This window comes from Brassica rapa, chromosome A07 (assembly GCF_000309985.2).
Source record: "Brassica rapa cultivar Chiifu-401-42 chromosome A07, CAAS_Brap_v3.01, whole genome shotgun sequence".
Classification (NCBI taxonomy): domain Eukaryota; kingdom Viridiplantae; phylum Streptophyta; class Magnoliopsida; order Brassicales; family Brassicaceae; genus Brassica; species Brassica rapa.
Genome location: NC_024801.2, coordinates 23,337,239 through 23,360,259, shown reverse-complemented (window position 1 = coordinate 23,360,259; position 23,021 = coordinate 23,337,239). Strand labels below are relative to the sequence as shown.

The window sequence follows — 23,021 nt, the reverse complement described above, 5'->3', positions numbered from 1 at the left end:
CCGCCATATTTTCATTAATCTTGCAAAACCTATGGTCTAATGACAAACAAATTCAATCTTCCTAACAATTGTGAGGGCTATTTAACACCTACAAAATTGCACTGCTATGACCTGTGAAGTTTTAGCAATCAGACCCAGTGATATCAAACAGGAAACACAAAAATTAACATGCAGATAGATTATATATACAGAATATTTACATAGTTTTAGGTAGATATTTTTTACACATTCTAAGTTTACCAAGCTATTAAAAGCAACACAAAAACATTTTGTGTAAACTCCTAACAGAACCAAAAGGTAAGTAGCTGATCAGATAAGATACAATGTTAGTGTTGAGACTTGATGTTCATTTTTCTGGTTTGAGCATGAAACATCTCTGCTATATCTGCCGCCGTGCTGCATTCCTCCGGATCCCTATCCGCCCTTTTACAGATGAATCTTGGAAACCTAACGGAGATGCCTCGTGATGGATGGACCAGACCTAAAGCCGCACTGTGTACAGGTGAGACGGTTAGATCCGCACCTTTGATTTCCCAGACAACCTCTGCGGGAAACCACATGTCTGGTGTCTCCCCTGTTCTGTAGTATGGCGGCTTTTTCGCGAGGATCTTATCCTCGGAGTAGAATTCTTTCATCTGCAAGAAAAGCAAATAATATATAGATATGATCATAGATACTTTGCAAGACCGAATTACAAATGGTTGGTATTGGTTTCAGCTTTTACAAATCTAATAAAACTGAACCATTAACTGGAATGTGTACACTTAGCCACAATGTTAAATTGATATTGAAGATGGAATGGTGGAGAAGAGTGAAAGAGTTGCTGAGCTTTTAATTACCTCGACGTAAAAGGCATCAGAAAACCCAGACATGACACGGCAGACACTCTGGAATTCCTCAGTCTCAGGGTTGTAGCAGGCCATGAGGAATGGACTATACCTACACATACAAAATAACATTAAGTTTACAATTCAGCTTCAAAGATACAAGGCTGATTCACACATTTTTCATTTTCAAGAAAAAAGAGAAAGTTAAGAACACATGTTTTATAGTTCCAAAAAAAAAAAAAAAAAGAACACATGTTTTATTACCATCCGGCTTTTCTCCCGTTGCCATGCCAAGCACCTATAGGAACTAAATCCAATGTGTCACCTAATCCATCAACATAATCTCGCTTCACCTGGACCAGAAAATTTTAGCACCATTTAATCCATTTCCGGCACATTTATCTTTGATAAGATAGTTTACAGCACGAGACCTTAAGCCATGAATCAGAACGCTTTGTGGGGCAGTATCCGGCATCAACATCTAAAGACTTAACCATGATTCCCTCACAAGATGACTGAAATGCTTCTCCTAGAAACGCATTTATTCTACACAAAGTGTCTTGGTTATTCATAGAAGCTTCTTCTGTTCCCACCTAATAAACAATGAACAGTTTCAACGAATATATCAAAGCACTGATTTACTATGTTTTATGACTTATAAGCCATAAGCTACTGTAGCACTTACAGTGATTTCCTTAGCATATTCGAGAAAACCTGGCCTAGTCTCAGGGAAGACCTCCTTTAGACCTAAAAGTTTGGGAATATATGAACCTGATGAAGAAAATGACGCATCTGAGTTAAGGGAGAAAAAGAGAAAGAGGTAAGGTTTACATTTTCGTCTCTCACGGAGGGGAAGAGTCAACAGCCTGCATTGTTAACTCCGGAAATTACGAATCAACATATAATCCACTAGGAGAAATGCAGAGGGACAAAAAAAGCATTGAGTATAAAAGACACATACTGTTCACCGTTGAAGAACATAATATCAAACACAAAGATGCAGACTTCAACCTGCAGAAAGGCATTAGAATAAGCGTAAGAAGAAAATCATGAGAAACTAAAAAGAAAGAAAAAAAGGTCAAGCTTGTTTATCTTCAAAGAGTACACAAGAAAGAAAAAGAAAAAAAAATCAAGAGGAAAGCGTCAATCATACTGAAGAAAAAAACAGCAACCAATTTTTCATTCAGCTTTAATTAAAAACTAGATTAGCATGTATGTAGATGCTGGGCTTCCATGCAAACATTCAATAACGAAAGTAGATTAAGTGAAACGTCCCTATGTCCAAGCAAATTTTTTTTATTTATAAAAACATGATATCAACAAGGAACAAAGGTTACAGAACATGTTTTATATATAAAATTTACAGAGCTGAATTTCTCAATAGAAATGCTGATTACCATGTAACTGTAGAAATAAGGTCGTACGGATATTGTATTCAATACCTTAATACTTTTTGTAATTACCAAAGCATCTTTGCTCCCTCTCTCTCTTGTTGATAACTCTTGGAATGACATGAGTTGGTTACCATTCTTTCTATCAGTTGCAACAACCTGAATTTCATAAAAAAAAAGCCATTACACTATGTAATACCAAGAGAACTTATGATAAAACATTTACTGTTTTTTCTTTTTTTTTGCAAGCCGGCCATCATGAATGTCTGCGTCCTTATTTCTCCTACCTCTGCGTCCAACATGAACGTCTCAGCAGCAGGGCAAGCAAACTGTTTTATAACATCAACCAGATCAGGAAATTTGGAAGTAGTTTCATCCCCATTTCGAGAGAAAATCCGCACTGTACCATCAAGTAACAAATGGATCTGGGCGCGCTGGCCATCATACCTGAAAGTTAAATTGTAGACCTATTTCAGGGAACATAGAAGAGTGACGTAAATCAACATAGTGAAAACCAAAAATTCATGGGTTGAATTCAAAGAAACAGACATTCCATTAATAATCAGAAACTCATCAGTTATCAGTTTCGAGTAGTTTAAGAAACGTTCTTGAGACAAACTAACTTGTATTCACATGTAAAAGCCTTGTCTTGGAAGAGCTTGATAAAATCTTGAACCCCGTTAGCAATTCTGCAATGAAAAAAGCACCACAATTATTAAAGGCATGACATCAACAGCTTTGGTCGTTATCTTGAAAACAAATGTATCACAAAGATTTGTATAATTACTTTGCAAGCATGGGTTTTATTGGTATCCCTGGGATCATTGTCAGAGTTGATGTTGAAAACTCAATGTCTTTTTCCATGAGAGAAGGAACAACCACGTCCTGTTAAAAGCAACTATTATATTGAAACTGATGTCTCCATTTGAAAAATCTGGTAAGTATACTGAGTAGGACAAATCACAAATCTTTTGAAGGCTGCAAACAGGTGGAACAAAAAATTATAGATTCTTGGCTTTTCCCCTAATTCTTGTTTAATTACATCCTAAATTGGTAATCGCATTTTAGTGCAATACAAATAAGTTATTTCGCGTGCAAATTGGCAAAGCGAGTCAGAGACAAAGGTTAACACTTAGAGCTCACCAGAGAAGGAAGTATATTGTAGGCCTCAACTACTGCAGCAGAAACACCCTGAAATTTTGAATTTGCCTCTTAACAAGATGAGCATTTAAATCTTTAGATATAATCTTTTGAGCATACTTGCTTAGATAAGTGCCAAGAAAACACTTTTGAACTAAGAAGAAAATTAAATGATACCTCAAGTTTCTCTTTGAACCAATTTTCTGATGGTTCTTTGTTATGGCAATTCCAGAAAGAATTCATAACAATTGCTCGCCCTAGTGCAGGTAGAACAATTCTCAACATAGCGCCAATCCTTAAATTACGGGCCTGACCAGGAATATAGTTGCTTAAAACATGGAAGCTGAGAATAATATAAGGGAAAACATATTCTTACCAATGTTCTAACTAGAAATTTGATCTCTTTCTCTCTACAAGAGCGCATTAGCTTCACGATGAGGTTTTTCTTTTGCCTAGTACTTCCAGTACCTGACTGCACACTGAGGAAAACTATTAGGAGCTTGCTGGAATGACATTGTTGTGTTTCAAATAGAACTTATTAAGAGTGGAAATGTTATTATCGGTATATAATTTTTGAATTCATATATACGTTAAAGTTGTTTATTAGAAATGAACAAGGACATTTAACATTCTCAATTGTCGTCTTCACAAATATACAGTATATCCTCGGTCAATAGCTAATATGGTGAACACATAACCAGTTGAATTCTATACCTTATCTTTCGTAGAGTTGAAAACACATCTCTAACTAGAAGTGGAGGTGGAGGAACTAGTAGCTTTTGCGTTTGTCGGCACAGCTGAGCAACGTCCCCTGGAAATTTTGATTAAAACCCGTTTTGGCAGGGTGTACAGAGGAACAACATAACCATAAGTTATCTGTGAGAGCGTTAGGTTTGTCTTTACCAAGATCTCCCAATCTATTATACATCTCCCTCATAGTAGACCGACTTATTCCACATGCTTCTTCCAATGCAGCAGAGATCAGACTTCCACCAATGTTGAGCTCCTGCCGATTGATACATGACCATAAGAGTCTTGTTAAGGTTATGTAAATAGCAAGAGAAGGTATAAAATATAAGAGACTTAGACCAACAATATTCTCATGGTCAGCGGCAATCTTATTTGTGCAAAGATAAACAGAGGGCAGCACATCTTCTGGAGAGAGAGCCAACACGCTGATAGGAGGAAGTTTTACAGAAATATAAGTGGCAATCATCATTGCTTCAGCTTAATGAACAGAGTAAACGAAAAAAAAAGAGCAGGCACCTTCTAAACATGTTGCAAAGCATAGACATAGCTTTGATCTTGCCCTTTTCACCTTCGACCGAAGCAAATGTCCGGACAAGGTGGATATACGGAGTAGGCTGTCCATCCCTCCAACAAGCTGCACTAAAACAAAGAACATATGAGTGTGGATGCATAGAAAAATTGCAGCAGGTTGACTAAAAATCCTACTAAACTGCAGAAATTTGGTTGCAAACACACGCTCTCAAGATAGATGGAAAGAATAACATGTATGATATAAACACACCAACCATGCTCTTTAGGCTTATATTTTTCAGGAGGTAGAGATACATAATCATTGTCCACCATTTCTTTTGCTGATGTCTGCTCACTTAAGTTCAATGTATGCCCTGATTTTTCTGACGTCTTAATGTTCTCCTGGGAGGAGCACGCTTCTGGACATTGCGTTAACTGATTTGATTCGCTAGAGAGTCCTCCTCCCTCACCTGCATGCTCACCAGGTACATCACTGGGTTTACTGTAATAGATGTCCAGTGCCCTATTTATATCTCCTTTAGCCTCATCAATGATGGAAGCAGCATACTCTCTTAAAGACTCAGAACCGTGAACAATGTCAATAAATTGATCTGTTACTTCTTTGTATGTTTCTTTAGCATCATTGTGGACCATCTTTTCATCTGTATTGCATTCTTCAGTCTCTGAACCAACACCAACAGAACTAGATCCACTATCCAACACCTTATCGAAAAACTTAGTTATGGTTGACTGCCCTGGACCAACTGGTTTCGACTTTGGATCTTTTTTGGCCTTCTTGTTTGACTTATTGCCAATGCTTTTGCTTCTTTTCCCCGGAGAAACAATACCCTTTGTTAAACCAAGTTTGCTTGGTAAGGCAAAACCTTTTAGACTTTCTTGACAATCTGACGAAATGCCCTTAGCAGGAATTGGCTGCAAGTCGATTCCATCGTCATCAATCAAAACAGCCTGATTCTCCAAGGAAGACGTGGCAATACAGGATTGCTTGTAAAACTCTGCTTCGCATTCATAGAAGTTACTTACTATATCTACAGGGTTACCAGCATGTTTCTTAATCAGATCTAACATCTGCTCTTCACTTACCCAAGCAGGCAAAGAATCACGTAGTTCTATCAGCAATCTTTCAGTCACCAAAGAATCACTTCCTGGAGCATCATTTTCCCTAACATCTACGCCATCTTTCTCACTCTTCTTGTCAGACTGACGATAGAACCCCAATAAAAACTCTTTCTTGTTCGCCATCTCATCAACCAGTCCAGAAAAATGCTTCTGCATTTTATAAACCTCCCTGCTATCCATCTTCTCCACATCAACACCAACTGTAGGAATAACTCGTTTAGGCCTCAACAACTTTATGTACTCCCTAAGCTCATCGTAATTCGAATGCTCGCTATACGGCACAAGATGAATCTCCATAGAATCCTTAACCTTCACCGCAAACTTATTCCTCTTCACCTCATAAGTCCACCCCGTGGGCACAAAACCTACAACCTTATCATACCCTCTCTCAACCATAACCTCATTCATCTTCACGAAATTCGGACGAAAATACGGCCAAGTCTCTCCCAACACATTCCATCCCACAACATGAACATCGCTCTCTTCCTTATCCTCTGTGAACATTCCACCCTCTCCACACCCCAATACATTCAAAATCGACATCTTCCTCTCCTCCACAAAGATCTTCCTATTGCATCTCTTACTAATCTCAATTAAAATCTTCTCTTTACCAACAACGTAAGTAGCAACAAGAAACAAAACCTTTTTTTTCATTTGCTTAGACTCTTCATCGATCTTATCTATCACGCTAATCACATAATCAACAGACTCTTGCTGCGTGGGGAAAACGAACTTCGGATTGCAATAAGTAGTGTCGAGAAAAACGACGTCGCAGCCAACGAAGCTACTAAGGAAGGGATCTGATCTCATCGAATCGCAGAATCTGAAGTCTCCGGTGTGAATGTACCTTTCGGAGCCATCGTTGGTTTTGAAGAGGAACTGTACAGCTCCTGGGCAGTGATTCGCGTCGATGAGAACGACTTCGGAGCCATCGATGATAACTTTTTGATTCGTAGGTAGAGGGAAGACGAGCTGCGACGGGACTTGGAGGATTTGTTTGAGGAGGCGTGCGGTTATGTGAGAGCAGAAGATGATTCCTCGGGACCAGGAAGAGGAGAGGCCGGAGTAGTGGTCGGAGTGGAAGTGTGAGAGGAAGAAAGCGACGGAGGAGGAGGAGGAGCGGAAGAAGTCGACGGTAAAGTTTGTTTTGGGGATTCGGTTTGATTGAGGGATTGAGAGAGGAGAGAACGGTGGTTTCAGGGAGGGTGTAGGAACGGAGGAGGGAACTGCTGATGAGTAGAGTTCTGTAGAATTGAGGTTTAGGGCTTCCGCGTTATCGTCGTTTGGGAAGTCGCCGGCGATTGTTGCTCCGGCGGAGTCGGACGCCATGAAGGAAGATGAAGTGGCGCAAAAACGCGATGGTTTAGGGATTTTACGGTTCTCTTCCCTTGGTTTCTGAGAAAATGATAACCCAATCGAACCGAGCCGAACCGTTCGAAATCGAGCTTAAACCGCGAAGAAACCACACCCGCCAGTTTTCAAATCGACCTTCTGTTTTCAAAACTATATTAACTCAGGTACACATGCGGGAGGAAACAGGTGGGAAATTATACAAGCAAATAAGCAATGAGGCTTCACAGAGAAAATAGCAATGTAACACCCGTATTTTTATTCATTTTATAAAGTTTTTCAATTAATTAACTTTCTTAATTACCACTTTATTTTTACTCAAAATTGTCTGCTTAACAAAAAATTCCAATAAATATAAAAAAAACTGAAATAAATGTTTGATAAATCAAAACAAATGTATGAAAAAAGAAAAAAATGTCTGATACCACCAATTCATTCGAACAATGATATATTCGTCAATCTCATCCCGAAAGAAAATAGAAAGAAGAATTCAGTAACAGCGAAGTCACTAAACAAAATAATGAATGTCAAACACAAACCACTAACTCAGTTGTACTATTTCAACTATGCAAGTGTAAGTCTAGCATAAAACAAACACGATACTTAATGCATGTCCTATAACAAGTAATATGCCTAGTGCACCGTTCAAACACAATCAATTTGCTAATAGTATATTAACAACTCTATGCATCCCGCATTTTCTTATAATAATATATTTATATCTCTAGAAGTTGCTAGTACATAAATCCATCTTTGTACTCTCTAAATCTTATCCTAGGTAACTGGTAGAAACGTCTTTATACACTCATAATCTCCACTAAATGTGTCGTTAGCACATACATTTATATGCTACGTAATCTCCATTAAAAAGTACCGCTAGTATAAACGTCTCACTACCTCCGCCAGATCCACAACATGAATTATATTTTACACACACACATATTCGAATTATAATCAGGTTGGAGGCGGTGTTTCAAAACAAAAAAATCAGGTTGGAGGCGTATTTAGCATGAATCAATTTTTCAAATCATGTGACACACTATATAAATTATTAAAGTTGTAATAGAGTATTTTCCTCAACGTTTTATTCCCTTTATAAAATAATAACATTATACATACAAAATAATATTATTATAATACAAAATAATAATATTAGGCTATATACAATGTTTTACTTTTCAACACCTGACTTCTATTTTTAACATTCTACTAGGTAGCATGCTCGGCGCGAAATGAATATTTTATTAAAAATTATTAAATAAATAGTTTTTATAAAAATATTCTAAAATAATAATAAAAAGATATTTAAATATTCTTTCAATTTAATAATTTTATTTATAGAATCCAAAATAATAGTTTTATATAAAATAAATAAAGAAATAAAATAATTTACTATAAAATAATTGTTATGAAATAATTATAGGTTGAATAAAAAATCAAAAAATTCAATAACCAATCAGCATATAACACATATCACTGTTGTGGACCATGCTTTTATTTTTCTACCATTTTAAAACATTCAACTACAAACCCTCAATATCATATTAATTTTCTTTTAACAGTTTCACGTGAAACTTTCAACACTTGAAAAAAAAAATTCAATAGCCTCGAAGTAAATAATATATTATGGTATTAATATGCATGCAGACGTCCATAGTTCATCACAGTTCTCATCAAATAGCAACTATCAAACCAAGTAAGAAAAGGGAGAAAAAAAGACATATCGATCATGTCAACTACTCCACAATGGGTCATGATTGGAGGAGAAGGTCCTGAGAGTTACAATCAACATTCATCGTATCAGGTTTATTTATTTTTATATATATGTGTGTGGTTTCCAAAAATCAGGAATTTCATGTGTATGTATGTATGTACAGTCTCTTCTTTAATATGTTTTCACAGAGAGCTTTGTTGGAAGCCGCAAAAGAAAAAATGAACGAGGCTATCTCTGCCAAACTCGGCCTCGACTTGATTTCTGATCGCTTTTGTGTCGCGGATTTTGGTTGCGCAAGTGGACCTAACACTTTTGCTGCAGTGAAAAACATAATAGATGCAGTAGAAGACAAGTACCGCAAGGGAACCGGACAAAACCCGGAGGAGGACATTGAGTTCCAAGTCCTCTTCAATGACTTTACCAACAATGGTTTCAACACTCTCTTCCAGGCACTTCCTGCGGGGAGAAGGTACTATACTGCTGGTGTTCCGGGCTCCTTCTTCGGACGGGTTCTCCCTAAGCAGAGTTTCCACATAGGAGTTATCAATTATGCTTTCCATTTCACTTCCAAAATCCCCAAAGAGATCACCGACCGTGACTCTCCTCTGTGGAACAGAGACATGCATTGCACTGGTTTCGACGAAGCAGTCAAGAAATCATATCTTGATCAGTACTCGGCCGACACCACGAATCTATTAGACGCTAGAGCTGAGGAGCTCGTCCCCGGGGGATTGATGTTGCTCTTGGGATCAGGTCTAAGGGACGGGGTTAAGATGTCGGAGACCGCTAAAGGAATGGTGATGGATTTCATCGGAGCTTCTCTTAACGATCTTGCTCAATTACATATATATAATTTCATCTTAAACTAGTTAATTATCTAAAATACTATAATTACATAACTACCATACCCGTTGACTCTTTCAGCACACCACTCTACTTTGCAGAAGAAGGCGAGTTAAGGCAAATCATAAAGGAGAATGGGAAGTTCACAATCGAGGCTTTTGAGGATATCATTCACCCATATGGTGAGTTTCCACTTGACCCCAAGATCTTGGCCGTTTCCACCAAGGCCTCTTTTGGAGCTTTCATATCTGCACAATTTGGAGCAGATGCAATGAGGAAAGCCTTTGAACTCGTCGAGGTCAAGGCACGTGAAGAGTTTTCTCGCATCCAAAATTCCAAACCAGAAATGCAGTACCTCATCGTGCTTCGCAAGAACTGATGATCCAAATATATTATTGATTTTTATGATATTTCAAAGTTAATTTGTGTTTTTATCGTTGTAATTCTTGTTCTTTCATCTCATGGTGTGTTGTCTCTTGTTGTTACTTCTTACTGTTGTCGTGTTAGTGCTTATTTATTCTACAGCTTAATAAATTTAATATCTTTATATTTATCTGGTTCATCTAAGCAAAATAAAAAGCTAACACGCATTTGTGTCGACGAGATGCTCCATCAATATTGTACTACACGAAAAAGTTATGGAAAAATAATATCAGGCTGGTGTGGAAGATTCTCAAGACAAAATCTTTTGATATAAAAAGTAGAAATACATACAAGTTTCCTACATTAAAGCACATATATATAATAAAGAGACAATTGGACTAATATACCTAAATCGGTGTGAAATTAAGAAAGTACCCGAAAGCAAAAAAAACCCTTCAGAACTGTAGATATTTGCGTCCCCCATCCCCCTTTTACCCCTATAGTCCGGACACGTAAGGCAAGCATGTTTTGATTCGGTGTAATCTGCACAAGTACAATCCTAGATTTCTATATTGCCTTTTACTCCACTTGCTAAATAGGCGGCTAGCTTTCTACTAGGTAGCTGTCATTATCTGTTCTTAATAGTAAGTGATTCTCAGCCACAAATAATCTTTTTTTTTTACTATTTTCATAGAAAGTTAATTATATATCATCGTCATCATACACCGTCTATCCTCGTCGTAGAGTTTCAGTAGAAGTCATGTCGAATTGGAAAAGACGATCATTTATATTTTGTGATTTCAAAGGAGCTTAAGAGATTCATGTACATCTTGTGAACCAGTGTATTCATCACACGATCGAAAACAACAAAGTTACCTGTTATAATATTCCGTATGTATAATTAACATGTTATCTGTTACATTATATTTTATCGTTGACATTGTTCATACTTATCGCATGATCGTAATTGTTAATTAGATCAATAGTGGCTACAGTTTTTACGTATATGTGTTGATGACGATTTGTCACTGGTCTATAATTAAAGTTAAATGTCAGTAATTTCTTCTGAAGGGCATATGACAAAGGATGAACCCAATTTTGTTACACTTATGATATTAACGGCTAACAATCGTCTTAACTGTTAAATCAAATATTAGTGGTTATGCATTACTATACATCCGAGTGAAACTAGAGAGGCTAGAGAAGTGTGAGAGTTAGTGATTGTATACAAAGCATGTAATCTCTAAGTGTGTTAGTAAATATATTGTTAGTTAAGTATTAATATTATATGCTAATAATATAACATAAATCAAGTCTTTTATTTTAGATGAGCATGAATTAATATCTTCTTACACATAGATAAAACAAGTAACTAAGAAAATGTTAGCTAACATAAATGTTATCAAGATGCCTCCAAGTTAACCACCACCTTTGGGACCAACGAAAGCCAAACGATGTGTTTGATGTTCTTATTTGTCACTATGATGGCGTGACTCCCAACTTCTTCTCATATTTGTCATCTTTGACGAACATCATACTGGTCATCTAAACACATAGAATTGACAAAATGGTGGCTAAGAATTATATGTAAGATGAAAAATAAAATCTTAATCATCACAACTAGGAGACAAGAATTTGAAGTATCCTTATAACGTCTTTGTCCTTTCCTATAGTTCTTCATACATGCACCATATTTTGAAGCCACTGACCAAATATGTGTGAACTAAAAGTCACATAAAATGTAACATCTAACAAAACATATATTATTTAACTTAAACATTTTTAGAGTAGCTAACAAACAATACATCAACTAACAACACCTATTTAATAAAATCTTAACAACCAGTTATTCATTAGCCGCAACATATTTTGTAACATCTAACTTAACATGTAGATGCTAATGGCAACACATGATGCCTATTTATAGCAACTATCCAAACATGTGTAAGCACATGGTACATATTTGTAGCTTCGAACAGTTACGCTAACTTATTTTGTAGAAGCTAACTAAATATGCATCAGTTAACATTATCTATTTTGTGGGTTCTAATCAGAAAATAAAATGTAACGACTAAGTATGTCCAAAACTGCTAACTTGTATGTTATCTTTAATGAACTTCGAATGGTGATTTGCCACACATCGTTTGGAATCAAGATGACAGAGCTTGAAATCAATGTCTACATGGTACTTACAGGTGAACAAGAGGAAGAGCCACATCGTAAAAACATATGGAGAGAGAATTTAACCTTTGAAGAAGAGTTCATCGGGTGGACTCTTCCTGCAATTAATTCCTCCCAATACTGCTTCTCTATGATGGGGTTCTTCTTCCTTCTGATGTTTTTCTTCGGAATCTTGCTGCAATTAAGGCCTGTAACTTGGGAAAAATCATGCAATGACATCCTGAGGGGCCTCCCGGCGAAGAGAAAGCAAATCTCGAACTTTTTACAGAACTCAGAGGATTCACACCACCACGGACTGGCCGAAGCTTCCGGAAAATGAAACTTCATTTGCTCTTCCTGTCATTAAATTTTTAATATTTAAAATAAATTAAAGAGGTTTCGAAACCTTTCAAGACATTTTGTGTAAATAAGATGGTCTAGTAATATCTTCTGACACCATAGGCAGTGTAGACGATAGGATAAACGTGTTAAGATGTAGGGGTGTAATGGTATTAAAATAAAATGGAGCAGTAACATGGCATTTGCCTAATTTTAGAGATTTCCATGCATATACGTTCTAATATCTCTATAAGAGATAAAAGCTAATACTCTGAAATAGTTTGAATTATATATAAAAATATTGTTCACAAATAACGACGATTTCATTATAAAAAGAAAAAGAAATTCACGGTCTCAGTCGATTTTGAGCTTGTCTTCAAAATTGAAGTTGTATATTCCACCATCAGATAGTATCTGCAGCACGTCAGCCCCTTTTTCATCCTCACCTCTAAAGTCGTAATCATAACCATATATCGCCTATCGGCATCTTCATTATGATGTTCCGTCCTCCAATAAATAGCATTTCACAAGTAAATTGAAATTCAACAATACGTTAATTAACAACCACCAATTTGTCGTTACAAACTGTCACTAAAAAGTCTAGCCTCACTCTTCTCTGTTTTTTTTGTCGACCCATCACTCTTCTCAGTTGGGTGAATCGAACTTTTCTTTTTGCTATCTTCTATTTCATTATTATTTAACAATAACAGTTAAGATAAAAAAAATTTCTTATTTGTTAAAAAAATTGAAACTATTTTCTAAGGATAAATGAAAACCTTCCATATAAATTGAAATATTGAAATATTTTATGGTAATCATTTACAAATAAATTTACTAATTTTTTTAATTTGATTAGATTTTTTCATACCAATTAATGAATTAAACCATAATTCAAACAATTAATTAACTCTTTTTTTTTACAGCAAAAGAATTACAGACTCATGTTGACTATGTAACTTAATTAACAAATGCTGACAAAAAATATCAACTATATTCACAATTAATTTTGAAAAATATAAACATTTACATAATTTTATTTTTCAATTCTATGCTAATGTAAAAAACATATTTATAATTATGTTGTTAATTTAAAATTTTCATTAGTGTTGATACTCATCAGTTATTATTATATTTAAAGCATCTTACTAAATATGTAAAACTTTTTTTTAATAAATTTTTTTTTGACAAAAATGTAAAACTTCATAAATAAAATGTGACATGTCATAATAAGAATTAAAACATGTCATCGTTTTCACTAAGACATGTCATCTTTTTCTAGTGAAAATAATTGTGGTGATACCACATAAGTAATTTTTCTTAAAAAATTAATTCTCAAATAATGTCTAAGAGATTTAGGAGATATGGTGAGTATTGTCAGATCTTTTGCTGGAACTTGGGTTCACTTTATTATTCCAACTCCGACCTCAAGGGCAGTCCTTGAATGGTTTATTTTGCTTGTCTGGGAAAGGTAATTTGTTTAGGCAGCCGTATGAGTCAGCTTCTTGTTAACGTTGTGTTCTTTGGGGTTTCTCTTTTCTTTTCTATTTCGGTTCAACCTGTCATCTGATTATTCGAGATTTTATCGTTATTTGTTGTTTTTTTTGCTTCAAAGCAGAACGGTTTAAGGTTGAGTTGTTTTTGCTTCCATGATTTTTACCTTTTTTATTGTGGGATCAAATTTAGAGATCTTATAATTTGTTGATCACATCGTGTAAAACCTGAGCTTTTTATTTTTGAAATGATATTTATTTTAGCAAAAATTCACAAACAAAGAGTACATTAGCACATGGCTTTGAAGCAAAAAAATGGTTATTTCTGAAATGATATTTACGTTTTATCAAAAAAGTCACGAATAAAGAGCACATTAGCACATGGCTAAATTATCAATAATTAGTTTACAAAAAAAAAATTATCAATAATTCGCAAACGAGTACAGTGTGGGCACTCGGTTATTTTCATATATTATTGTAGTAAATCAAATCCCATAATGCTCTTTTAAGTTTAAGCAAGAAGAGACGACAAGACATAATAATAAAATAAAGTTAAATAAAAAAGCAAGGAGAAAGCACAATGAATATAATATAAATATGCATGTAGACGTCCATAGTTCATCACAGTTCTCATCAAATACCAAGGATCAAACAAGAAAAGAGATATCGGTCATGGCAACTACTCCACAATGGATCATGATTGGAGGAGAAGGTCCTGAGAGTTACAACAAACACTCATCGTATCAGGTTTATTTATGATAATATGATTTTGACACGTTAAAAATTCATATCGATGTGTGTGTAGTAACAATCTCGTGATTCATTTTTTTAATTTGTTTTGAAGGGAGCATTGTTGGAAGCCGCAAAAGAGAAGATGAACGAGGCTATCTCAGCCAAACTGAGCCTCGACATGATATCTGGTCGCTTCATTGTTGCGGATTTTGGTTGTGCGAGTGGACCTAACACTTTTGTGGCAGTACAAAACATAATTAATGTAGTAGAAGACAAGTACCGCAAGGCAACCGGAGAAAACCCGGCGGAGAACATCGAGTTCCAAGTCCTCTTCAATGATTCTACCACCAACGATTTCAACACTCTCTTCCAGGCACTTCCTGCGGGCAGACGCTACTATAGTGCTGGTGTTCCGGGCTCCTTCTTCGGCCGTGTTCTCCCTAAACATAGTTTCCACATAGGAGTTATCAGTTATGCTTTCCATTTCACCTCAAAAAATCCCCAAGGGATCACCGACCGAGACTCTCCTCTGTGGAACAGAGACATGCACTGCACTGGCTTCAACGAAGCAGTCAAGAAAGCATATCTTGATCAGTACTCAGCCGACACCAAGAATCTATTAGACGCTAGAGCTGAGGAGATCCTCCCCGGGGGATTGATGCTGCTTTTCGGATCAGGTTTAAGAGACGGAGTTAAGATGTCGGAGACCGCTAAAGGAATGGTGCTGGATTTCATCGGAGCTTCTCTTAACGATCTTGCTCAACAGGTACATATATATAGTTTCATCTTAAACTAATTAATTATCTCCATGACTACAGTTACATAACTATCGTATCCTAACGAATCTTATGATTAAAAAATAGGGTGTCATCGACCAAGATAAGGTTGACTCTTTTAGCACACCACTCTACGTTGCAGAAGAAAGCGAATTAAGGGAAATCATAAAGGAGAATGGGAAGTTCACAATTGAGGCTTTTGAGGATATCATTCATCCAAACGGGGAGTTTCCGTTAGACCCCAAGATCCTCGCCGTCTCCTTTAGAGCTTGCTGTGGAGCTCTCCTATCGGCACATTTTGGAGTGGACACAATGAGGAAAGCCTTTGAACTCGTCGAGGTCAAGGCACGTGAAGAGTTTTCTCGCATCCAGAATGCCAAACCAGGAATGCAGTACCTCATCGCGCTTCGCAAGAACTGATGATCCATATATATTATTGATTTTTATGATATTTCAAAGTTAATTTGTGTTTTCATCGTTGTTATTCTTCTTCTTTCATCCCATGGTGTGTTGTCTCTTGTTGTTACATCTTACTGTTGTTGTGTTAGTGCTTATGTATTCTCCATATCCTACAACTTAATAAACGCAGATTGAATATCTTTACATTTATCTGTATCATCTAGGCAAAATAAAAAGCTAACACGCATTGGTGTCAACAAGATGCTCCACCGATACTGTACTACACGAAAATGTTATGGAAAAATAACGTATATCAGGTTGGTGGAAGATTCTCAAGACAAAATCTTTTGAAATAAAAGTAGAAATTAATACATATACAAATTTCCTACATTAAAGCACACACATATATATAATAAAGCTAATACTCTGAAATAGCCTGAATTATATATGTAAGTATTATTCACAAATATCGACGATTTCATCATAAATGGAGATTTACGGTTTCTAAGCTTGACCAGTCTTAGTCGATTTTTCCTACATGTACATCTTGCAAATGTATACATGAATTGAGATTGTATTCAAAACAGACGTTTTATATTCCACCATCAGATAGTATCTGAAGCACGTGACGCACGTCAGTCCCTTTTTCACCTCACCACTAAAATCGTGATCATAACCATATCGGCATCTTCATTATGATATTTCGTCCTCCAATAAAATAGCTATTGCACAAGTAATTGAATGTCCACAATAAATTAATTAAACAACCACCAATTTGTCGTTACAAACTGTCACTAGCATCACTCTTCTCTTTTTGATGACGTAATTTTGTGACATAACCGGTTACTAAATTTTATCAGTGTTTTTTTTTGTTACAGTTAACTTGTTATTAAAACGAACACATGCAATGTTATTACTCAAATCATAATATTAGTAAAACATAAATAATTCTTAGAAAAAAAAATAAATAATTTGCTGTGCGTTGTCCCAAACCAACTAACAAATAAAAATAAAAAAACCATACAAAAGATATAAAATGACTAAATAAAGAATTTTATAATATTTTTTGAGAAATCACTTTTTACTTATCGTACTCACCTCCCAATGGTCTATTACGTTGATAACTTTGTAATTGACTTTATTGGATTAAATTATTTTGCAATTGACATTATCAAAATTTACATTTTAGTTTTTATTAATTTTTTTTATTCTACAATAACAAAAATGGAAATTTTGTATATCTTTCTAAAGCTATTAGAATGTTTTTTATGAAATATTTTAAATTAGTTTTTTGAAATTCAGTATTATATGTATATTGGATTATAAGAATTATTTTAACAATTAATTATTTATTATAGCATTTTTGATTAAAAAATATATATGTATATATATAACCTATTCTACGTAATATATACAATATATAGTAGTTATTCAATTTTTATTTCAAAATATCAACGGAATAAAAAATTGCTATTTTATTTTCAAAATAAAGTTATTAATTATTTAATTTTAAATTGGAGAAATTAATATTTGTAATTTTTATTCTTCTTCTTCTAATGTTAGTTTTAGACAACATATACAAATTATATAAATACTTAAAAATGTAAGATGAATAAATAAACTAAATGAATATAACAAAATTATTCACATTTTAGTATAATTAGATTGTAATAAAATCTATTTATAAACTAATAGGATGAATAGAACTAAATATAATTTAAAATAATATGATTTTCATCACATATAATCTATTATACCTAAAAGATGAACCAATCTAAATTCTTATATATTAAATCACATATTAAATTGAAATAAAAACACAATATTATATTTATTTTTCATATATATAAATTGTAAATGATTTAAAATTGATCAACATGTGGAAACAACGCATTCATTAATTATAATTTGATTATTTTATAAATGTTTATATGCGTACATGAATATGTCGCTTAATTAGTCTCATAATAGTACCACTGCAATGTATTGATTCGGCTATTCTGCTACAACCTCAGTGTAGACCCGCACTTTTATTATTCAGCTACTATATTTTATTCCTCTTCCTTATTAGAGTTAACCGGTGCATGTGCCTGCAAATAAATACGAACGCTTGTAATGTCACAATAATATTGATATCCATTTTTAGACGCATACACTATCAATGGGATGATTTAGCTATCAATATGTTTAGTTTTAGAAGATTACACTAACCTAGATCAGCAGCATTCAATCTGACGTAAAGATCTTGACCACCGACGGCGTATTTCCGCATCTCAACGAGTTCTCCGGTCCAAAACACACAACCCAATCCGCCGTTTCGAACATCCGCAATAGCAAACGACGTACAGTTACAATCGCTAAGACACTTCTCTTCACATTTTTTAACATCTATTGTCCGATCCACAGTCGCTGTCTTAGTATCCGGCAAATTCATATTGTTTAGCCGCAAAAACCCATCTCCACTACAGCTCATCTGCGTCGTCCTCACACACCCCTGTGTTCCGTCTCTCAAGTCCCACTGCTGCGGGTTCTTGGGAACGAACCCATTAATACAGTTACAGTTAGGTGACGTGTTTAGGTCGCAGTAAGAATAAGATCCACAGAAGTAAAGAGAATCGCACACGTCCGTTGGTAAACTCCAGAACAGGCTCCATCCCCATGACGGCGGGATCCGCGTGAATCGATCGAGTGTGAACTCACTGACTGTCAATCTGGAGTAGATGCTTTGGTTGGTCATTTGGAACGAGTAAGAGATCTCCTCACTGTTCTCCGTATAATTGTAAACCATGTAATTTAATCCTTGCACCTCCGGTATGCCACTAAACTCCATTCCATTCCAAGGACCGCTCCTTTGCATTTCAACACGTTGATTCAAAAATGTATTTATAAGAATAAACTCAGGCAATCCCCTTCGAAGGTCGAGTTTGTACGTGGTATTCCCGCTTGACGGATCATCTGAACTATTCCATGATGTAAGGAACCTGTTGCGCCCTGTTTTGAGATCGTAACCTAGTTTCATATCCGGAAGTAAAGTATCTGTCGGAAAATCGAAACTCTGCCACAAGAATCCACTTGAGTCTCTGTTGCTGGAGTATCTCATTACAAAATTACCGTTGGGAAGAAGCTCTGCTATCACTGGAGATCTTGCATTACATCTAGTAAGATTTGTCGACCAAACAGTGTTATTAGACTGACCTAGCAGGACAAGATTGTTGCCCGAGATTTTGAAGGTTCCACTAGAATTGGAGAGAGGGTTGTCTCGGTTGGCGACCCATGCGTAGGTTTTCTGGGAGACTTTCTTATACCATATTCCGAGATACCATCGCGAGCGTCCCGAGGGTTTGAAGAAACCAAGCTCGAAGACTCCACCGGGAGATACAAGTGTTCTGTTGCTTGAGATTGTGAGAGACTCTGAAGACGACATAGTGTTGACATAGGTCGAAAGGGCAGGATGAAATAGAATCAAGGCAAGGAAGACTAACAAGAACGAGAAGGTGTAAGAATGGTGGTAAATGTTATGTACCCCTTTCATCTCTCCCCACCACTTTCTTTCTTTCTTTTTTTTCTCTTGTTGTTAGTTTTTGTCCTAACTTGCATATATATATACATCCTAAGTTAATATACATCCTAAGTTACTTCGCAAGCAAATTGGAAATTATATTATTATGACGATCCTAGCAGGCAAGCAAAATGTTGTGTTTCATAGTCCATGACTTTTTCATCCCATCGAATAATTCACTTCCACAAACTTGTATCATTTTGTCAACTACTTTTATATCTACACGTTATTAGTTCTCACGCTGCCAACATTGCATATGGAGTAGTTTTCGTTTAGAAAACACATAGCATTGCCCTGTTCTTTTTGCTGACGCTGCGTCAGCGTTCAGCGGCTCAAAATATACACGGTATAACAGATCCATCCTTTCGTTCACTGTTGTGAAAACAGAACGCCAACAGCACAGCGACTGAAATTGTTACAATTTAGTGACGCCATAAAATCCGGAGTTGAGCGAAGTTAAAGAAAGCTGGTATTTTTGGATAGCCAGCGTCAATTATTGAAAGAAGATGCTGTTAATTATTATATTTCCTTTGCATTTTTTAGCCGCCGGTCGCTACCGCAGCGTCAAGAGAACGAACAGGGCTATAGTATTCCGCAAGTATGGTGGTCTCAATAGTATGATTCAATACATTCAAAGTATATTGAAAACTTTCGTACCATTTAGTCTAACGATCATGGAATATTAAACGATAACTGGACTAAGAGGAAACAAAAGCTAATAATCATCATGATGTCACATAATTAAACTTGGCTCGCCCTAGTCCGCAGTCTCTCTCTTTTTGCCGCCAAGTTTTCAAGTTTCAGATCTGGGCCTCTCCGGAGAGGTCCCAATCCTCTTTCTTTTGCTTTTACTTCTTATGTTCGTAGTTAGATCCGTGCCGGTGTGGGATTCTTTTCGATGGTTGTTAATTCGGTCTCGGCTTACCATCTTAATGATGGGTGTTTCATCGTCTATTTCTGATGGGTTTATTTGGCTTTCTTCCTTCCCAAGGGATTGGTGTAATTACTGATGGAGATATAGGCTTGTCGTCTCTAGTAGAGTAGACAGATTCTTGTTTCAACAGTTGGTTACAACAGATTTCGAGATTTGGGTTGATCCTCGTGAAGGCATTATCTCTTGGTACTCTCTCCCAGGTCTCATGTGTGGTCTCTTGTGGCATTTGGTAGAGTTTTAGGTTTGTTTTAGCATTTGGACTTGCAAAGCTCTGGTTTTTGCTTTGTCCTTCTCTTGTTGGTTTCGTTCTGGTTTTGCTTGTTACTCAGTTTGAGCTGTTGTGGTAAGTTGGATGGATTGCACTTGCGGCTTTGCTGAGGTCTTTATTTACCTTGGGATGAGGGTTAAGCAAGAGAGTCATTATCATCCCAATCTGGTTTTGTGTTGGTGCTTTCGTAACAACAGTTTCCTCCCTTCTGGAGAAGGGCCTGTTATGTACTGGTAAAATATCGAATTAAACCAATTATTAAAAATCGGATAAATATTAAAACATTAAATAAAGTAAATGTGCGATAAATCATTTTTAAATTTAATAGCCAAAGTAAAATATATTGAAAAAACTTATAAAACATGAATTAAAACCAAAATAAAATCACATCGATCCCAAAACCAAACCCTCCGGATATACGATTACTCGCTGTGCTAACCTGTAAAGAGAAAAAAAGGAGTGAGTAATAAAGGAGAATCACTCAGTGAAGTATGAGATGCTAACTATACAAACCACTGACTTGAATAAAGAGAACTCCCCAACTATGGATGTTTAGCTCTAAAATGAAGAAACAGACGCCTAAAGCATCACACGGAACGACCAATGCGCTGATAGTGTATAGGTAGACCACACCCCGCATTTCCTCATACGGATATACATACGCGGCATAATTAGTACAATCTGTCTCTGTACCTCTGCCCACCAAAGTTGCATCGAATGCAAACATCTCTACACCACGCCCCACAAAATTGTGTAGCTAGTTCAGACGTCTCTGAGCCCCCACCGCGTTGATAATCCAGACATCTCTGAACCCCCACCCTTGCATATAGTCTGTACTCAAAACTATGTGTACACATATATATATATATATATATAGCCTCTCTTAACATCACACAATCTAATAAACGATTGAATTCTCTAGACTCCTAATTCTAGTATATCATGAATGAACTAACTAACAATCAAAACTCAAACAAATTCAATTCAAACAAAGAGATTATGATTCGAAATTTAAACTAACATAGAGAAAATTCTACACTGGTACGAGATTTATATAGTAGACCTCACCTTAGCCAATACTAGAAAACCAGATGGGGATCCAATAATAGACGAGATGACTTGATCAGCAAGAAAGCTAGAGTTTCACCATAGATGTCGACCTCATGCCAAAGATGCACCGGATCAAAAGAAACAAGGGGCTGTTCGTTTCAGCATCTTTCATCTCTTTCGAGATGATCCATTTGTATGATCTATCCAGATGATCCATTCAGATTTTTGTGACTGTTTGTTTGTCCATCCAGATAGCTCATCTAGAAGAATCATCTAAATAAATCTTATGTTTGTTTCTTTATTTTCATTTTCATTCAAATGAGATTAGTAAGCAAATTACCAAAATACCTTTGTGTTGATTTAATCATATGTTATATATAGGGATAATTTGCTTAAAAACCAAGGAAATTTATGAAATTAGGTTAATACCAAGAACTGTAAAACTTATGGTTTTATTGGCATTATGGCTGAAATGTAAAGACGAAATTGACCTCAAGTTGTGGATAAACCTTGTAGGCTATAGGGAAGTACACTTAATAGCTGGAGAGGGAAGATTTTATTTTGCCGATATTTTGCCATGTTCTAAAACTCGTCCGAGTTACCGTTTAATCGGACGAGTACTCGCTCTTCGGCAACTCACCGTGGCGAGTTCGTCAAAATCGGATGAAAAATCGGATTTATCAAAAATAATTTTTTTTTTTGGGTTTTTAATGCTTGAAGTCGAATATGAAATAAGAGATCTACAAATATACTGAACAAACAAGTAGAAAACAACAGAATTTAAGTGATTGGTGATAGATTTATTATGTTAACTATGGTGGAAAATGCAGAAAACAAGAACGATGGGAAAAAGAAGAAGACTTAATTACTATTTTGCCACTCATTAAAAGAAAACATTAAAAATAAAAATAAAACAAGTTTTTTACTCTTTGAACACGTGACTTGCAAACTTACTAACACTCAAAATCCACTAGACCAAACTATATCTCTAAAACTTTAGATAACTTGTTACATAAAATGTATTATCTTGTATTATACGTATAAATAGAGTATTATACGTATAAAATACAGAAAATTCCGCCCCGCGTATATCCCGATTTTTTTCCGCTTTTTCGATAAATCGCTAGGCCCGGATGCGCCGCACGCGTAGCGCCTAGCGAGTTTCCGAACAGGGATATTTTGTAAGGATTTAGTATAGATTCTCTTATATTTTCCTCTGTACGAAGATGTACAGTGCATTTTCCAAGAGGAAAGACCAGTGTCTTCACCGAAAAATTATCCGCTTC

General features: G+C 35.8%; 4 protein-coding genes and 1 long non-coding RNA gene across 5 annotated transcripts; 2 read left to right on the top strand and 3 right to left on the bottom strand.

Annotated features, from left to right (window-relative positions):
* Nucleotides 1-153: 153 nt before the first annotated feature.
* Nucleotides 154-7,087, bottom strand: LOC103831125 (DNA ligase 6). Its single transcript, XM_009106976.3, has 19 exons — nt 4,894-7,087; nt 4,625-4,742; nt 4,452-4,533; nt 4,262-4,364; nt 4,073-4,169; nt 3,735-3,837; nt 3,536-3,667; nt 3,362-3,409; nt 3,006-3,103; nt 2,842-2,907; nt 2,506-2,665; nt 2,270-2,377; nt 1,789-1,838; nt 1,659-1,693; nt 1,513-1,574; nt 1,259-1,420; nt 1,092-1,180; nt 840-939; nt 154-635 (listed from the first exon to the last, which is right to left on the bottom strand). The coding sequence occupies exons 1-19, from the start codon at nt 7,085-7,087 to the stop codon at nt 327-329; spliced, it is 4,116 nt and encodes a 1,371-aa protein (XP_009105224.1). The 3' UTR covers nt 154-326.
* A 2-nt stretch (nt 7,088-7,089) lies between these two features.
* LOC103831492 (paraxanthine methyltransferase 1) lies at nt 7,090-11,037 on the top strand. The gene is made up of 3 exons (XM_033275861.1): nt 7,090-8,912; nt 9,011-9,667; nt 9,718-11,037. The coding sequence occupies exons 1-3, from the start codon at nt 8,838-8,840 to the stop codon at nt 10,042-10,044; spliced, it is 1,059 nt and encodes a 352-aa protein (XP_033131752.1). The 5' UTR covers nt 7,090-8,837; the 3' UTR covers nt 10,045-11,037.
* On the bottom strand, nt 10,123-14,106 carry LOC108869082. Its single transcript, XR_004449593.1, has 2 exons — nt 12,276-14,106; nt 10,123-11,573 (listed from the first exon to the last, which is right to left on the bottom strand). It is a non-coding gene; the product is annotated as an uncharacterized LOC108869082 (long non-coding RNA).
* Nucleotides 14,107-14,403: 297 nt separating this feature from the next.
* On the top strand, nt 14,404-16,099 carry LOC103831123 (paraxanthine methyltransferase 1). Its single transcript, XM_009106974.3, has 3 exons — nt 14,404-14,764; nt 14,862-15,515; nt 15,613-16,099. The coding sequence occupies exons 1-3, from the start codon at nt 14,615-14,617 to the stop codon at nt 15,943-15,945; spliced, it is 1,137 nt and encodes a 378-aa protein (XP_009105222.1). The 5' UTR covers nt 14,404-14,614; the 3' UTR covers nt 15,946-16,099.
* Nucleotides 16,100-17,767: 1,668 nt separating this feature from the next.
* On the bottom strand, nt 17,768-19,510 carry LOC103831122 (S-locus-specific glycoprotein S13). The gene is made up of 2 exons (XM_009106973.3): nt 18,136-19,510; nt 17,768-18,014 (listed from the first exon to the last, which is right to left on the bottom strand). The coding sequence occupies exons 1-2, from the start codon at nt 19,454-19,456 to the stop codon at nt 17,998-18,000; spliced, it is 1,338 nt and encodes a 445-aa protein (XP_009105221.2). The 5' UTR covers nt 19,457-19,510; the 3' UTR covers nt 17,768-17,997.
* Between the last annotated feature and the right edge of the window lie 3,511 nt (nt 19,511-23,021).

Bases quoted from the DNA above. Each gene is read 5' to 3' on its own strand.
- LOC103831123 (XM_009106974.3), top strand. From the start codon at position 14,615: ATGCATGTAGACGTCCATAGTTCATCACAGTTCTCATCAAATACCAAG. The intron at 14,765-14,861 runs GTTTATTTATGA...TTTGTTTTGAAG, and splicing joins ACAAACACTCATCGTATCAG to GGAGCATTGTTGGAAGCCGC. The intron at 15,516-15,612 runs GTACATATATAT...ATTAAAAAATAG, and splicing joins TTAACGATCTTGCTCAACAG to GGTGTCATCGACCAAGATAA.
- LOC103831492 (XM_033275861.1), top strand. From the start codon at position 8,838: ATGTCAACTACTCCACAATGGGTCATGATTGGAGGAGAAGGTCCTGAG. The intron at 8,913-9,010 runs GTTTATTTATTT...ATGTTTTCACAG, and splicing joins ATCAACATTCATCGTATCAG to AGAGCTTTGTTGGAAGCCGC. The intron at 9,668-9,717 runs ATATATAATTTC...TACTATAATTAC, and splicing joins ACGATCTTGCTCAATTACAT to ATAACTACCATACCCGTTGA.
- LOC103831122 (XM_009106973.3), bottom strand. From the start codon at position 19,456: ATGAAAGGGGTACATAACATTTACCACCATTCTTACACCTTCTCGTTC.
- LOC103831125 (XM_009106976.3), bottom strand. From the start codon at position 7,087: ATGGCGTCCGACTCCGCCGGAGCAACAATCGCCGGCGACTTCCCAAAC. The intron at 3,410-3,535 runs GTATCATTTAAT...TCAAAATTTCAG, and splicing joins GGTTCAAAGAGAAACTTGAG to GGTGTTTCTGCTGCAGTAGT. The intron at 1,694-1,788 runs GTATGTGTCTTT...TTAACAATGCAG, and splicing joins ATGTTCTTCAACGGTGAACA to GCTGTTGACTCTTCCCCTCC.